The following is a 15,917-nucleotide window of genomic DNA, read 5'->3' as shown; positions in this document are numbered from 1 at the left end:
AATACACTAAAATATGTGGAGACATTCATATATAAAGCGCTAGAGGCTCAAATAATATTCTCTGCAGATCTACTGCTTCCACTTTACACCAAATTCACTGATCTTATGGTGTTTATCAGTAAATTAAGTAAACTGATCCATGTGCAAATTCATATACAACATAAAGTGCTCTGTGCTCAAGATGCTGTTCCATGCAGATCCACTGCTTCCACTTTGCCCCTACTTCTTTAACCACTTGACACCAAGACCAATTCTGACATTTTTCTCCTACATGTAAAAAAAAAAAAAAAAAAAAAATTATATATATATATATATATATATATATTTTTTTTTTTGCTAGAAAATTGCATAGAACCCCCAAACATTATATACGTTGTTTTTAGCAAAGAATGTAAACATCCCTTGTAATAGGAATATGGCATGATCAATCCTCTTTACAGTGAGATCTGGGGTCAATAAGACCTCACATCTCACCTCTAGGCTGGGAAGCCTGAAATTAAAAAAAAAAACGATCTCAGCTTCCCAGCTGAGGCGGAGTTGTTCGAATGCAGAGGCCGGGCGTGACATCATAACATCACGCTGGCCTCCGAATGATCATAGAGACTCCGGCGACCATCCGGTCCGCCGGAAATCTCTATGGTAAACATCTGGGGCCAGCGGATGCTGTTTCCAACTCACAAATGGAAGCGGTGAGTCCAGGGGAGGGCTGACAGCCTTAGGCCTGGGGGGCAAGTCCAGTCACGTGGCCCACTTTAACCCCAAATAAGTTCACTATCTATGCCCAACTTGTATTACAAGGTTACCCATGGCTAGTGGCCAGCAGAGCCCTACAGGCCATGATAAGCTCCCAGCAGGACCTACAGGTGCATGGCCAGCTCCCAGCCTGTGGGTCCTGCTGGGCACTGGCCATAGCCAGCTCCCAGTAGGACCAACAGGCAGCGGTGGTGCGTCCATAAAGGCGCATGAGCGCTGCCCCCCTGTCACTCGCTCTCTCACATAGATAGATTGCATGAATCTATATATGGTTGCTGCTGCCGCCCCCTATTCATGTGCCTGGTCCTTTGTTGGGCGCCATGCATATGAATTACAGCGGTGGAGTTTCTTTGGAAATGCCTGATTAGAGCCATAGGCTCAAATAGGCTTCCTGATTAGAGCCATGGGCTCTAATAGGCTTCCAAAAGGGAAAACAGCGGGCACACTGCTGTGCGTTCGCCGATTACTTATTGGTGTGTTAGAGAACCGAAGACATTGCTTTCCTAACACTGACCTGGCTCACAGCCAATCAGGTTGCTCAGGTCATGTTACCTGTCACCTGATTGGCTGAAACAACAGGCGCCGCTATTGGACGCCTGATGGGAGGAGAGGACGGGAGGAAAAGAAGTGCAGGAGACACATGAAGGACCCACTCGTTGTCACCTGCTGCCCCACAAGACAGGGCAAGTGCAGGGCAGAAGGCAAGCGGGTGGCACACTGTCACACTGGCAGCATTTGATTGGCACAGTGGCTGCAAATAATTTTTTTTTTCACATTTTTTTCAGTTTGCCCCCCCCCCCCCCAAAATATTTTAGCACCAGCCGCCACTGCCAAAAGGCCATGATTAGTTCCAGCAGGACCCACAGGGAATGGCCAGCTCCCAGCAGGACATCATGTACTGTACCATTCCCGAGTCTTTTCTGCAGGTGATCCCTCTATGTAACGCGGGGACAAGGTCATCCAGTGCCCAGGCAAAGATAGCAAACTGCTCCCCCCCCCCCCCAGGTGGAAGAGGGAATGGGGGTAATAGTGCCATAATGTTTGTGACATGCTGTGGGGTCACTGGAAGGGAAAAAAAAAATGCTGCTGCATTTCTGTCAGTTTGAGAAGGACTGATTGATAACTGTCAGTGCCATCCAGTGCACTGCGATAAAATGTAGAATTACTGTATATTATTGCAGCTTACTGCACCGCACCTCTGGACGGTACTGCAGTGTAAATGGGGCACATAGAGAACAGCTGTATTCTATGTGCTCTAGCAGTGACTGGTATTTTTTTCAGTGTGGAAAAATGCCAGTCACTGCACTAGTGTGAAAAAGCCCAAATTCTGTAGTATAAGTTAATGGAGAGTGAAGGGCTGCATGTGTTAGACTGAGGCATGATTCTGACAGAACTATTGTATTAGGCAAAAGTAAGCTGGGATGGAAAGGGTGTCAGCCCAAGTACATGTGTGGAATGCCCAGAGCTGAGAGGCTACAGAGATTTATATGAGGAGAGCAGAATTACAAAACAGGAGAGAAGATAAAATGAATGGGAAAAAGATAAGTGAATTGGTGCAAGGAGAGTGTGACTTACCTACAGCAAGATTGTACCGGCCATGAGAGATGAGTGCACAGAGGGAGGGGGAGGGGGATGAAGCATGAGTGAAATCAGCCTGGAATAAATGAAAGAATCTGAACAGAAACAAACGTGATGTGTCCTGAAAGGAGAGAGAGGTTATAGGAGAGCAGCCAGTAGGAGAGTTAACACAGCAGCAGGAGAATGATAGCTTGAAGTTGCTGGCTGACCGGCCCCCCTGTGAAGTGATGGGTCTCCCTGCCGGGAATAGAAGTTACCTGCTTCGCTGCTCAGTTCCCTCCAGTCTCTACCCACCAGACTACAACTCCCAGAATGCAGCGCAGCAGCAACACAGCCAATCAGCGGCCGACTTCCTCAAAAAAAAAAAAAAAAATATGTCAGCAAACAGCCTGTTTTGATTAAAAGTTAGACGGCCTGGGGGGAGATTTCCACCCTGCCCCCCGGCCCAGCCCGCCCCTGGGTGAGTCGGTAGAAGAACGGGAGGGGTAGGTTTCGCCACCTGTCCAGGATTCACCCGGACAGTTCGGGTTTGGAATCCTGTGTCCGGGTTTCAGTCTGCCTGAAACCCGGACACATTATTTAGACTGGGCTGTGGCTCCCCAAGTAGCTTAGATAGTAACACAAAAATCTGTTGCCATTCGGGATCGGCTCTCTGAGGGTAGGTTTGGCATCATTGGGGGGGGGCATGATGTTAGTAAGAGCAGTTTGGCCACACCCACTGTTTGCCGCAGCGCACTGCATTACCACTTTCCTTGGGGGCACCCAAAGGTGTCCCAGGTCTTTTAGAATTCTATAGTGTATACTACGAAAAAAATGTGCCCTGTGCCGCTAAACCCTAGGGAGGGGGGTACTCCCAGCTTTTCATCTACCAGAGTCACAAACATCCTTCACGCTCTCCTCACCTCCTATGGCAAAGGAACCGGATCCTCCTCGCTCACTCCTGCAAGTCTGCTACTGTTCCAGCAGGAGCTCCACCTCTTCATACACGCTCAGAGCTCCTCCTCTTCATACACACTCAGAGCTCAGCCTCATCATACACTCAGGGCCCCGCCTCTTCATACACACTCAGGGAGGAGAGATAGGGGAAGGATATACAGTACATACACACACAGCACAAGGCCGTGTTTACACACGAGATGTTTCTTGGGGCTGCAGTTCCTCTGAGCTCCACAAGGTGGTGATCTCACTTCTACCCAGACAGGAAGTCTCTATGGAAGACAGGAAGTGATGTCAGATACATACAGGAAGTTCCATTTGCTTGGACGTAGAGAGAAGACAGTTCAGGAATTCGCAGCAGAGGAGAGACGTTGCTGGATCTTAGCGGCAGAGGAGGTAATACGTAGATTAACCCCTTCAAGTGGATCAGTTGATGATGAATATAGCTTGCTTCCAAATCTGGCCATACATGGTTCAGTTTTATCGTTCATCCAGCGGGACGATTGAAAAAAAACTGAAGCGATTCCCCAATCCACACATTGGAGGGGGATGGGGGAATCCTCCCCGCTGCACTATTGTATTCTGACAATGGGGGGCGCTCCTCCGCTCTCAGAATACACAGATCAGTGATGAAGCTATTGGCTGCAGCCGCTGATGGAGTGACTTTTAACCGGCAATGACCACACATGGATGGAAATGTGACTGAACCAGCTGAATTTCCATGTCTCTATGGTCACCTTAAAGCAGGGCTCCACACATTTAAACGCCAGCAGCTACAAAAAGTGTAGCTGCTGACTTTTAATAATCAGACACTCTCCGGTCCCACTGTCCAGCGATGCGGGCGCAGGAAGCATCGCTTCTCTCCCCCTCCTCTCCGTGGCACTGGCATTCTAACTGTGGGCGCCGGGTGGGCACTGTGAATAGCCAGGCAATCTTCTGGGACCTGTGACATGTCCCAGAAAATTGCCGAGAGGGGTGATCTTCCTTCCGGTGCCAGAGGAGGAAGTGGGAGCTGGGTGCCTGTAAAAACAGAGTACCCGCTCCCCCCCCCCCAAATAAATGTCATGCCAAATGTGGCATGTCAGGGGGTCACCAGCACTTAAAGCAGATGTTCCATTTTGCGGGGGAACTCTGCTTTAAGTGACTTCCTCCCCTCCCCCTCATCTCCTTCATTATGTAAGTCATGCTGAGATCATCTCCCATTGGCTGAGCAATATTGTCATTTGTCTCTGAGCTCCTTCTTGCTATTCCTCGTCCTGCCTGTTGTTTCCTTGGATTGATTTTCTGTGTAGTGACCCCGGCTTCATCTCTTGGATGCGCTCGTCTGTTGCTTGTCCTGACCTTTATCCTGATTCCTGCATCTCCTCCTCATCTCTCCTCCATATTCTCTTACACAGCTTTTCTCCACACCTCCAGTGATCCTGTGGGGTGCAAACTTGGCACCAGCACACAGCAAAATCCATCCCCACCATTAGGAGCTCTGAAGAAAATTGTCTGCTATTTACACTCCGTTCCTCCGCACGTCACCTGATCACATGAGAGATTACTTTCACGGATTATTGTACGTCAAGTGACGGCGGAACGGTGCGGCTCTCATTGATCACGGCCACGCCGTGTTGCTAGGATATCCGCAGCTCTTTAACCATGTGATCGGCTGTGTCCAATCACAGCCGTCACATGCAAACACGGAGATGCCGGTAATTGGCGCTCCTCGCCTCACACTGACAGAGTGTGTGGCGAGGAAAGTCGATCATCTGCATCTCCTCACAGGAGACATCTATACTTTTAATCAGGGCACTCATTACAATAGCGACACCAGTGCCACAAATCAGTGCAAGCAATCAGTGCCCACCTGTGCCAGCAATCAGTGCCCACCACTGCCCATAAACGCCACCAATCAGTGCCCATTAGTGATGCCAGTATGTGCTGGCTATCAGTCCCGCCTATCAGTGCTGTCCATCAATGCCCATCACTGCTGTCCATCAATGCCCATCACTGCTGTCCATCAATGCCCATCATTGCCACCTATCAGTGTCCATAAGTGCGGCATATTAGTGCCTCCTCATCAGTGCCCATAGATATACTCCACATCTTTCCACATAACCGTTCTGCTTTATTATGACACAATTGAAGGTTTTTATACACATGATTACGTAGGTATCACATTAATATTACAATTGTACTTTTATGGTAACAAGGGACGTAACATAGGCAGGCTAATCCTAATCAGGATTCGAAAGAATGCAAACATGTAATGAAAACGTTATTAGTACCGTGTGCACAGTGAGGGCAGTGTGCAATACATACAAAATAGAATACAATTACCGTATTTATCGGCGTATAACACGCACCCCAATTTTAGGAGGGGATTTTAAGGAAAAAACTTTTAGGAGGGAAATTTAAGGAAAAAAAAAACTTACATTTAAATGCCCATCAATGCAGCCTTATCAGTGTCCATTTGCAGCCTTGTCCATCATTGCAGCCTTCTCAGTGTCAATTGCAGCCTTGTCAGTTTTATTTGCAGCTTTTTTTTTTTAAATGGTGCCGCCGAGATAGAGAGCCAGATGTCCTGTGTATCTCGATGCCGCTCGGTAGTTCTCAGCCACCTTCAGCCATTCTCGTCAGCTTTCGGCCTTTCTCATCAGCTTTCGGCCGTTCTCGTCAGCTTTCACCCGCTCACGGTCGAAAGGCAATGAGAAGGGCCAAAGGCAGCTGAAAGGTGGAGGATCGGCGTATAACACGCACCCGCGATTTTCCCCTGATTTTAAGGGGAAGAAAGTGTGTGTTATATACCAATAAATATGGTATATACAGAACTTACAAATTTCCTTTACACTACTTCTGGGTGTGTATATATATATATATATATATATATATATATATATATATATATATAATATACCGTATATACTCGAGTATAAGCCGAGATTTTCAGCCCCTTTTTTTAGGCTGAAAGTGCCCCCCTCGGCTTATACTCGAGACACCGCCGTCTGTCTACCCGATCAGCGTGTCGTGCAGACAGACGGCGGCCATTCCACTATTCAAAAGCCACGCCTCCCTGTCTGTGATAGGCAGAGCACTCAATTTCCCAGCAGTCAGTGGTCCGCCTATCACGGACATCCGCTCATCCTCATACTACGGACGAGGATGAGAGGATGTCCGTGATAGGCGGAACACAGACTGCTGGGAAATTGAGTGTTCCGCCTATCACAGACGGAGGCGCGGCTTTTGAACAGTGGAATGGCTGCCATCTGTCACAGACGAGAAGAGGTGCGGCGATCCTGGCATGGCCGCCGTATGTGCAGAAGGACACAGGCTCAGGACACAGGTAGGCTGGACACACAGGGCGGCTGGACACACAGGGATGGACGGACACACAGGGATGGACGGACACACAGGGATGGACGGACACACAGGGATGGACGGACACACAGGGATGGACAGACACACAGGGATGGACGGACACACAGGGATGGACAGGCATGTCTCACCCTTGGCTTATACACGAGTCAATAAGTTTTCCCATTTTTTTTGTGGTAAATTGGGGGCCTCGGCTTATATTCGGATCGACCTATACTCGAGTATATACGGTAAATAAGTAATGTATATTATTACTTTCACTTCTCTGATCTGCTCTTTTTGTACTATAAAGGGACAATTTTAGTTTTCTCCTTTAATAATATCTCTTCTAATAGTATATACAATATATCTCCTCTAATAGTATATACAGTATATCTCTTCTAATAGTATATACAGTATATCTCCTCTAATAGTGTATACTAGTATATCTCTTCTAATAGTATATACAGTATATCTCCTCTAATAGTATATACAGTATATCTCTTCTAATAGTATATACAGTATATCTCTTCTGTCTGTTATTCTCAGAGTAGTTAGGAGATTTGGCTCCCTAACCATATAGCTGGTTATTTATATTTACCACCGCACAGAGATATTTAAGAAATAGTATAAAATAAAGGTGAAAACCTCTAAACCACGCAACCTGGACACCACATGTATTAATATAACCAAATATAGAGCAGCTCGTAGTATAAACAAAGGTCAAATAGTGAACAGAAAATGAATAATTAATTTCATACCACGTTCAAATGTACAAGCAGTATTAAAAATAAATATTAAAAAAAAATGAATATAAAAATTGCGTCGTCAAATAATGTTCAAATGTGAATATAAATTTTCAATAAAGTCCAAAAACAGCCACTGACGGTGTCAGACGTGCCAACGAAACGCGCCTGGTTACGCAATACGTGATACATCACTTCCACCATTGTGCTTGACGCTATGAGGAGTTCTTCTATTCTCCTTTACTTATAGACCCCATGTGGCTACATGGCTGGTGAGAGGTGTCTGCATCGGCCGCCACATCTTTACTTCGCCGGTGAGAGGGATCTATATGGATAGATACATCTTTCCGCTTATCTGACACCTGTCATGGGTGTCTGATGAATCTGGTGTGTAGGATGTTTGCCTAAACTGGTGGGAGGCGGCACTTTCCAATTCCTGTCACTGAATTAGTTTCATCACTGCGCATTTGATTGAAGAATCGCCGGTGGCGGCTGTTTTTGAGCTTTATTGAAAATGTATATTCGCGTTTGAACATTATTTGATCACGCATTTTTTTATATTTATTTTAAATAATATTAAAATATTAAAGCCTTTTATTTTAAACTTTACCTATTAACTAAATTGTACACCACACTTTTTGTTTAAGGTTATTATCCGATTAATCAAAACAATAAATCGGCCAACTAATCAATTATGAAAATAATCGTTAGTTGCAGCCCTACATCACACTGACCTCACAGATCCTCCCCGAATGTTCCTCCATCCAGAGTCAGCACATCCTATGACATCACACTGACCTCACAGCTCCACCTCCCAATGTCCCTCCATCCAGAGTCAGCACATCCTATGACATCACACTGACCTCACAGATCCTCCTCGAATGTCCCTCCATCCAGAGTCAGCACATCCTATGACCTCACAGATCCTCCTCGAATGTCCCTCCATCCAGAGTCAGCACATCCTATGACATCACACTGACCCCACAGCTCCACCTCCCAATGTCCCTCCATCCAGAGTCAGCACATCCTATGACATCACACTGACCTCACAGATCCTCCTCGAATGTTCCTCCAACCAGAGTCAGCACATCCTATGACATCACACTGACCCCACAGCTCCACCTCCCAATGTCCCTCCATCCAGAGTCAGCACATCCTATGACATCACACTGACCTCACAGATCCTCCTCGAATGTTCCTCCAACCAGAGTCAGCACATCCTATGACATCACACTGACCCCACAGCTCCACCTCCCAATGTCCCTCCATCCAGAGTCAGCACATCCTATGACATCACACTGACCTCACAGATCCTCCTCGAATGTTCCTCCAACTAGAGTCAGCACATCCTATGACATCACACTGACCTCACAGCTCCACGTCTGAATGTCCCTTCACCTGGCTTTTCTTTCTGATGCTCTTGATGTGGATGGACTCTTGGCATTCGCACAAATGGGACTGTTGGTCCTTGTATATAATGACACCAGAATTGCTTACAACAAGCCTTTAACCTATGGATTGGGAGAACCTTTGTAGGTAAATTACACCTCAGTTTTGAAGTAGGCCTTTAATAAATAGAGAACTGCCTGGAGAGGTGAGGAGGATTTTGGGAAGTCACGTGACTTCACTCTTATCTCTATTAATAAAACACAGACCTGTCCGGAGAGGCACGTAGGATTCTGAGAATTAAATTTACGTAAACTTTTTGTGGTTTTTTTTTTATTTAGAGTTTTCCTCCTGTGAAGTCTGGAGATCATATGACCATCACATTGCCTCCACCTCCCTCCCTGATAGAATAGAGAAATAAAAAGAAGATTCTAGAAGTCACCAGAGAGATGATGGAGGGGAGGTGAGCGGTGCCGGGAATTCTGGGACATTATCCAGTAACAGACAAGGGATGTGTCTGGATGGTGACTGTATCATTGTGTGTGTCAGGTTCCTATAAGGTGTCAGGATGTCACTGTCTATTTCTCCATGGAGGAGTGGGAGTATTTAGAAGGACACAAGGATCTCTACAAGGACGTCATAATGGACAATCAGCCGCCCCTCACATCACCGGGTAAGAGGAGACTTTATTGTAAAGGAGAGAGCAGTACGGAGGCTCCACCTAGATCCCCCATCATCTGATAAACACATAGAAACAATGTATTCAGTCAGTGTGTGTGTTTCCTACAGATGGATCCAGTAATGGGAACCCACCAGAGAGATGTCCCCGTCCTCTGTATTCCCGGGATTCCACAAAGGAGGATCACACCATCCCCCACCATCATCAGGTAGATGAGGAACAATCACTGATAGTATCATTAGGATCTGTACATTATCTGCATTGTTACCACTGATGTCATTTTTATTATATATTCAGAGTGGAAACCTGAGAGATTCTAAAGTTGAGGTTAAAGAAGAGATAAAAGAGGAGGATGATGAGGATGGGGTGATGGAGGAGTCTCCAAAAGAACACAAAGATCTGTACCAGGACACCCTGGTGGAGTCATCCAGCTACAGAAACCCACCAGAGAGATGTCCCCGTCCTCTGTATTCCCGGGATTCCACACAGGAAGGTCACACCATCCCTCACCATCATCAGGTAGATGATTGACAATTTATTGGTAGTTCTGATTTATACACAGCATGTTTGTTACAATGAATGTTTTATTATCTATTCAGAGTGGAAACCTCATCGATTATAATATTGTTGTTAAAGAAGAATATAAAGAGGAGGATGAGGAGTATGGAGTGATGGAGGAGTTTTCAGAAAGATGCAAGGATATAATCGATTCGCCTAATACCAGAAACCCACCAGAGAGATGTCCCCATCCTCTGTATTCCCGGGATTCCACACAGGAAGGTCACACCATCCCCCACCATCATCAGGTAGATGAGGAACAATCACTGATAGTATCATTAGGATCTGTACATTATCTGCATTGTTACCATTTATGTAATTTTTATTATACATTCAGAGTGGAAACCTGAGAGATTCTAAAGTTGAGGTTAAGGAAGAGATAAAAGAGGAGGATGATGAGGATGGGGTGATGGAGAAGTCAGAGTTTGTAAAAAAACACAAAGATCTGTACCGGGACACCATGGTGGAGTCATCCATCTACAGAAACCCACCAGAGAGATGTCCCCGTCCTCTGTATTCCCGGGATTCGACACAGGAAGATCACACCATCCCCCACCATTGCAAGGTCGGTGCCTCAGAGCTTATAAAACACAGACTCATGGAGTCATGGAGACTCATGTGTGGATTTCTCATGTGATGTCACAATAATAAAGCTTACATTTTAAAGATGATATTCATTCTATTTTTTTGATCCAGACTGAAGATCCAATCGATATAGAATTTGAGGTTAAATCAGAAGAAGAGGAGAGGTATGTGAGGGATGATGAGCAGTCTATGGAGGAGGATGGAATAACGGGGACATTTATAGAGGAGGACACTCCTACAGAGATCATCACAGGTGGGTCATTAACACTAAATACATTCCTCCACCCATACTGCTCACTGATTGGTCCAGGGTAGGGCAAGGACTGGGTGATATCAGCCTGTAATCCCCTGGTCACTTTCCTGAGCTGTGTTCCCCGTCCTGTATTTCTCTCGGATAATCTTCCTTCTCTGTGCTGCAGACACAATTTATAAATCTAGGGCGGAGTCCTGGTTTAGGGGAACCAATCAGCTCATGTCTAGTAATAATCTTTTTATTTCTATTTTAGTAGATGGACGGGAGATGAGGAAAACCTCAGAGGATTGTCTCACTTTGTCTCCAGACTGTAAAGTAGAAGATGAGGACATCACACAGTATAGTCCAGGAGAAAACCCGACTACCTCAAATGTCCATCCGGCACCACACAGTGTAGATGGACCATCGTATTCCTCTTATCCTGAGGAACCTCAGACTGTGAGGGACGGTGCCGCCCTTCCAACCGATAAGAGGTTTTCCTGTCCTGAGTGCGGGTTGTGTTTCCAATTTAAATCCCATTTTAATAGGCATAAAAGATCTCACACAGGTGAAAAGCCGTATTCCTGTCCTGAGTGCGGGAAATGTTTTTCACAGACGTCCAATTTTTACAGACATCAGAGATCTCACACGGGTGAGAAGCCACTTTCCTGTCCTGAGTGCGGGAAATGTTTTTCACACATGTCCAGTCTTTACAGACATCAGAGATCTCACACAGGAGAGAAGCCAGTTTCCTGTCCTGAGTGTGGGAAATGTTTTGCAACAAAAACATATTTTGTTGATCATCAAAGGTCTCACACAGGGGAGAAGCCGTATTCCTGTTCTGAGTGTGGAAAATGCTTTTCACAGAAGTCTCATCTTTACACACATCAGCGATTGCACACGGGGGAAAAGCCGTATTCATGTTCTGAGTGCGGGAAATGTTTTTCAGAGAAGTCCAGTCTTTACAAACATCAGAGATCTCACACAGGGGAAAAGCCATATTCTTGTTCTGTGTGCGGCAAATGTTTTTCATATAAGGTCAATCTTCAAACACATCAGAGATCTCACACAGGGGAGAAGCCGTATTCTTGTTCTGTGTGTGGGAAATGTTTTTCAGTGAGGTCCAGCCTTTCCAAACATCAGAGATCTCACATCCCACTTTCCTGTCCTGAGTGAGGGAAAATTTAAATGTTGCTGGACATCACAGCTCTCATGTGGGGAAGAAGCACACCCTGATATACACCTCAGATATACTCCATGGCTGATCTTCATCATGTAAGAAACAGTTCATAAGGAGATCAGAGATCACCAAAGACATGGATGAAGTGTTGTACCGTGTTGGCCATTGATAGCAGTAGAAAAATAAAAATGGAGTCATTACCTTTCATTGGCTGAATACATTGTGTGGTGTAAGCTTTCCCAAACAGAGGTCTATTTAATGCATATGACCAGAATTTGCCTAGGCATGACAAATATATATTTTTTTTTTTTGGGCATAGCGATTTCACAATAATAAGGCACTGCAGTGTTACGCCATACTATGGACACAAGATGTTCCTACAGTTTTTCATTGTTAGGTGCCTCCCTGGACCACTGGAGCACGATATAGTGGAAGTGGTGCTCAGGGCAGCCCAGGGGACTTTTGGCATCAACTGGGGGAGTCGGTGTTCTTTCTGTGCCCCCCACCTTCTCTGACCGCTGGGCCTTGTGCAGTGCAGCTGGGGGTCATCAGGAGTGAGGCAGAGGGCTGTGCCTGTATCCATGTTGGGCGGCACAGCCATACATCTTCTTCTCAGACACATGCCCCAGATGTACATGGTTGCAGCCTAGATGACTCCTACTGACAAACAATGACTGGTCACAAGAGGTACTTGGGGGTAACACATGCATACTCCTTCCTGATGAGGGTATAGCGCTACCCCTATGAGGGCCACTTAAAGGATCTGTACCCTACTAATTGCCCTGACCTTGGAAGTCCTCTGACACTGGGTTCCGACATTCTTGTGGTGGCAAAAAATAAAATATTCCATGGTCTCAACCTGCCTCTCAGCAAATACCCAGGGGTGTCTATTTTACAAAAAGGGGTAATTTGGGGGGTGTTTGAACTGTTCTGAAATTTTATGCCCAACATTAAGAGCTTCTGTCACACATCACCCATTCATCTAACCACTTGTAGACCAAGCCTTTTCTGACCCTTTGTGTACATGAAAAAAAAATTACTTTGAACCTTTAACTATTATATCTATATCTAGGTCCTAAAAAATAAAATAGTGGGTGTTGTAATTTTTATGTCACACACTGTTTACACAGCAATTTTTCAAACACAAATGTGTGGAAATAATACACTAAAAAATGTATGTTAAAATATAAAACATGAACCTTTGCCGAATAAATGGATACCAAACATGGCATGCTTTAAAAAATGGATTTTTTACTACTCGCCGTAAAATCCCTTTCTCTGAGTTCATAGACAGACACAGCACTTCTAATTTTGACCTTGGGGTTATATCACCACCTTCAGGAGTAGGACTAGGCAGAAAAAAAAAAAAAAAAACAAGCACAGCACCGCCTAGGGGCGGTCCTTACTGGTAGTAACCCCCCACTCTGCTACAGGCAGCTCAGTTCGTTACAAAGCAGTACAACACAAACAGGAGGGGTGGGTGCTGTGTCCATCGATGAACTCAGAGAAAGGGATTTTACGGTGAGTAGAAAGAAAATACAGTTTTCTCTTTCATTCATTGATGGACACAGCACTTCTAATCTTGACCTTTGGGATGGGAATACAAAACAAAGGAAAAAATAACCTCCACCCAAACAGAGCCCCCCGTAAAGGGAGCCAAAACCTCAGACGGCCGCCTGCAAAACTTTGAGGCCTGAAACACGCATCCAATGAGGCGACAACATCCACCTTGTAAAACTTGGTGAAAGTGTGTACTGACAACCAGGTAGCCGCCTTACACACTTGAGAAAAGGACGCTTGATGCCAGAAGGCCCAGGAAGCACTAACTGCCCTGGTAGAATGCGCCGTGATGGGAAAGGAGGGCACATGCCCCTTAATGGCATACGCCTGGACAATAATCTGTCTGATCCACCGAGAAATAGTGGCCGAAGAAGCAGCCAGGCCCTTCCTCGGACCATCCACAGTTACAAACAGCGAATTCGACTTACGAAAAGGAGCCGTAACAAACAGATACACACGGAGAGCCCGGACTACATCCAAAGAGTGCAAAGCGACCTCCTTGGGGTGAGAGGGTCGAGGACACAAGGAAGGAAGCAAATTGTCCTCATTTGGATGAAATGCAGATACCACTTAGGCAGAAACTAGGGATGCAGACGCAGCACTGCCTTATCCTTGTGAAGAACCATATAAGGAGACTTGCACGACAAGGCCGCCAGTTCAGAGACTCGCAGAGCGGACGTAACAGCCACTAAAGAGACAACCTTTAGAGAGAGCATGAGTAAAGTGATCTCCCTAATGTCCTCGAATGGTGGCTTCTGAAGTACTGAGAACACCAGGTTTAGATCCCACGGAGGCAGCGATGGGCGTACTGGGGGAGCCACATGTCGAACCCCCTGAATAAAAGTGCGCACCAACGAGTGAGCAGCCAATGGCCCGCTGAAAAAGGACAGCCAGAGCTGATATTTGCTCCTTGATAGTTCTCAAGGCAAGCTTCTGATCAACCCCACACTGCAGAAACACAAGGATCTTAAACACAGAATAGGAACTGTGGACTTACGCGCCCTCAACATAGTGGGAATCACAGAAGCTGACAACCCCTGATCTTTCAGCACCTGGCTTTCAATAGCCAGGCCGTTAAACCCAGAGACGGTAAAGCAGGGTGGAATATCGGACCCTGGGACAGGAGGTCCTCCTGCACCGGCAGCCGCCAGGGAATGTCCGCCACCATCCGTACCACGTCGGCATACCACGGACGCTGAGGCCAATCTGGAGCGATTTGATTAGAATTACTGGAATTCCCTTGGCCTCTACTCTGCGCAGCAGACGAGGAAGGAGCTTGAGAGGAGGGAAGGCATAAATTAGCTTATAATGGCACCACCAGCCCATCTGACGCATCTGCCAAGGGATCCCTTGTTCTGGCCACAAATCTCTGCACCTTCTGATTGAGACGAGAGGCCAGAAGATCCACATCCGGCATGCCCCACCGCAGGCAAATGAGATGAAAAACTTCCGGATGCATCGACCACTCCCCCTGATCCAGCAACTGATGGCTGAGGTAATCCACTTGCCAGTTTTCTACGCCCGGAATGTACACTGCTGAAAGAGCCGGCACGTGAAGCTCTGCCCACTGCAGAATGTGAGAGACCTCCAGCGCCACTGCTGTGCTCCTTGTCTCCCCTGATGGTTGACGTAAGCCACAGCCATGGCATTATTCAACTAGATCCTGACTGGACAACTGTGCAGCTGCTGTATCCAAATGGAGAGGCATAACCTGATCGCACGCAAATCCAGCACGTTGATCGATAGGCAAGACTCGTCCAGCGGCCCTGGGCCGACTGAAGGCCCAGAACTACCCCCAGTCGGTCAGGCTGGCATCAGTTGTGATCACCGCCCAATGGAGAGGAAGAAAGATTTCCCGGACCGTAGAGCCACGGACCGTAGCCACCAAAGGAGCGAGGCCCTGACCAGATGGCTTACACGGATCTGTGAGATGCCGGGCATTTGTCCCATTTGGATAAGATCTCCCTCTGCAAGCCCTGAGTGTGAATTTGCGCATATGGAACCGCTTTAAAGGTGGATACCATGAGGCCCAGAACCCACATGCAAACACGCAGTGATGACCACTTGCAGGACAGCAGAAACCACACCACGGTGTGAAGGGTCTGCAGTTTGATCGGTGGAAGAAAAAGCTTTGTCCATGCAGAGTCCAGAATCAACCCCAAGTACTTCAAGTGTTGGGTCGGAAGCAACGCGGACTTCTGGAGATTCAACATCAAGCCATACTCTTGTAAGGTTTGCATGGTGATCACCACATCGTCCCTCAGTTCTGAGGCTGACGCTGCTCTCAGGAGGAGATCCTCCAGCTAACTCACGGCCACGATCCCCCGCTGTCTCAGCAACACCAGAACCGGTACCACCTTGATGAAGCCCCATGGAGCCAATGCC

General features: G+C 46.6%; 2 protein-coding genes across 4 annotated transcripts in view; one reads left to right on the top strand and one right to left on the bottom strand.

Annotated features, from left to right (window-relative positions):
- Nucleotides 1–12,179, top strand: part of LOC143989442 (uncharacterized) — a 58,590-nt gene extending 46,411 nt beyond the window's left edge. For 2 of the 3 annotated variants that reach the window (XM_077489570.1, XM_077489569.1), the window contains 4 exons: nucleotides 9,715–9,936; nucleotides 10,313–10,540; nucleotides 10,672–10,813; nucleotides 11,067–12,179. In XM_077489570.1, the coding sequence (XP_077345696.1) occupies nucleotides 9,715–9,936; nucleotides 10,313–10,540; nucleotides 10,672–10,813; nucleotides 11,067–11,968 (1,494 nt within the window). In that variant the 3' untranslated portion in view covers nucleotides 11,969–12,179. Of the gene's footprint in view, nucleotides 1–3,551; nucleotides 3,664–9,079; nucleotides 9,202–9,287; nucleotides 9,412–9,527; nucleotides 9,626–9,714; nucleotides 9,937–10,312; nucleotides 10,541–10,671; nucleotides 10,814–11,066 lie in introns of those variants that run through there. The other variant, XM_077489571.1, reaches the window with a different exon arrangement.
- LOC143989421 (uncharacterized) overlaps nucleotides 1–15,917 on the bottom strand; it is a 93,120-nt gene that overhangs the window by 9,850 nt on the left and 67,353 nt on the right. The gene's annotated exons all lie outside the window — the stretch shown is intronic.

The sequence above is a fragment of the Lithobates pipiens genome, unplaced genomic scaffold, assembly GCF_037356315.1.
Source record: "Lithobates pipiens isolate NorthernLeopardFrog02 unplaced genomic scaffold, aLitPip1_a1.2 Scaffold_18, whole genome shotgun sequence".
Classification (NCBI taxonomy): domain Eukaryota; kingdom Metazoa; phylum Chordata; class Amphibia; order Anura; family Ranidae; genus Lithobates; species Lithobates pipiens.
Note: the sequence above shows the minus strand (reverse complement) of the source record. Positions and strands in the feature narration are given on the sequence as shown.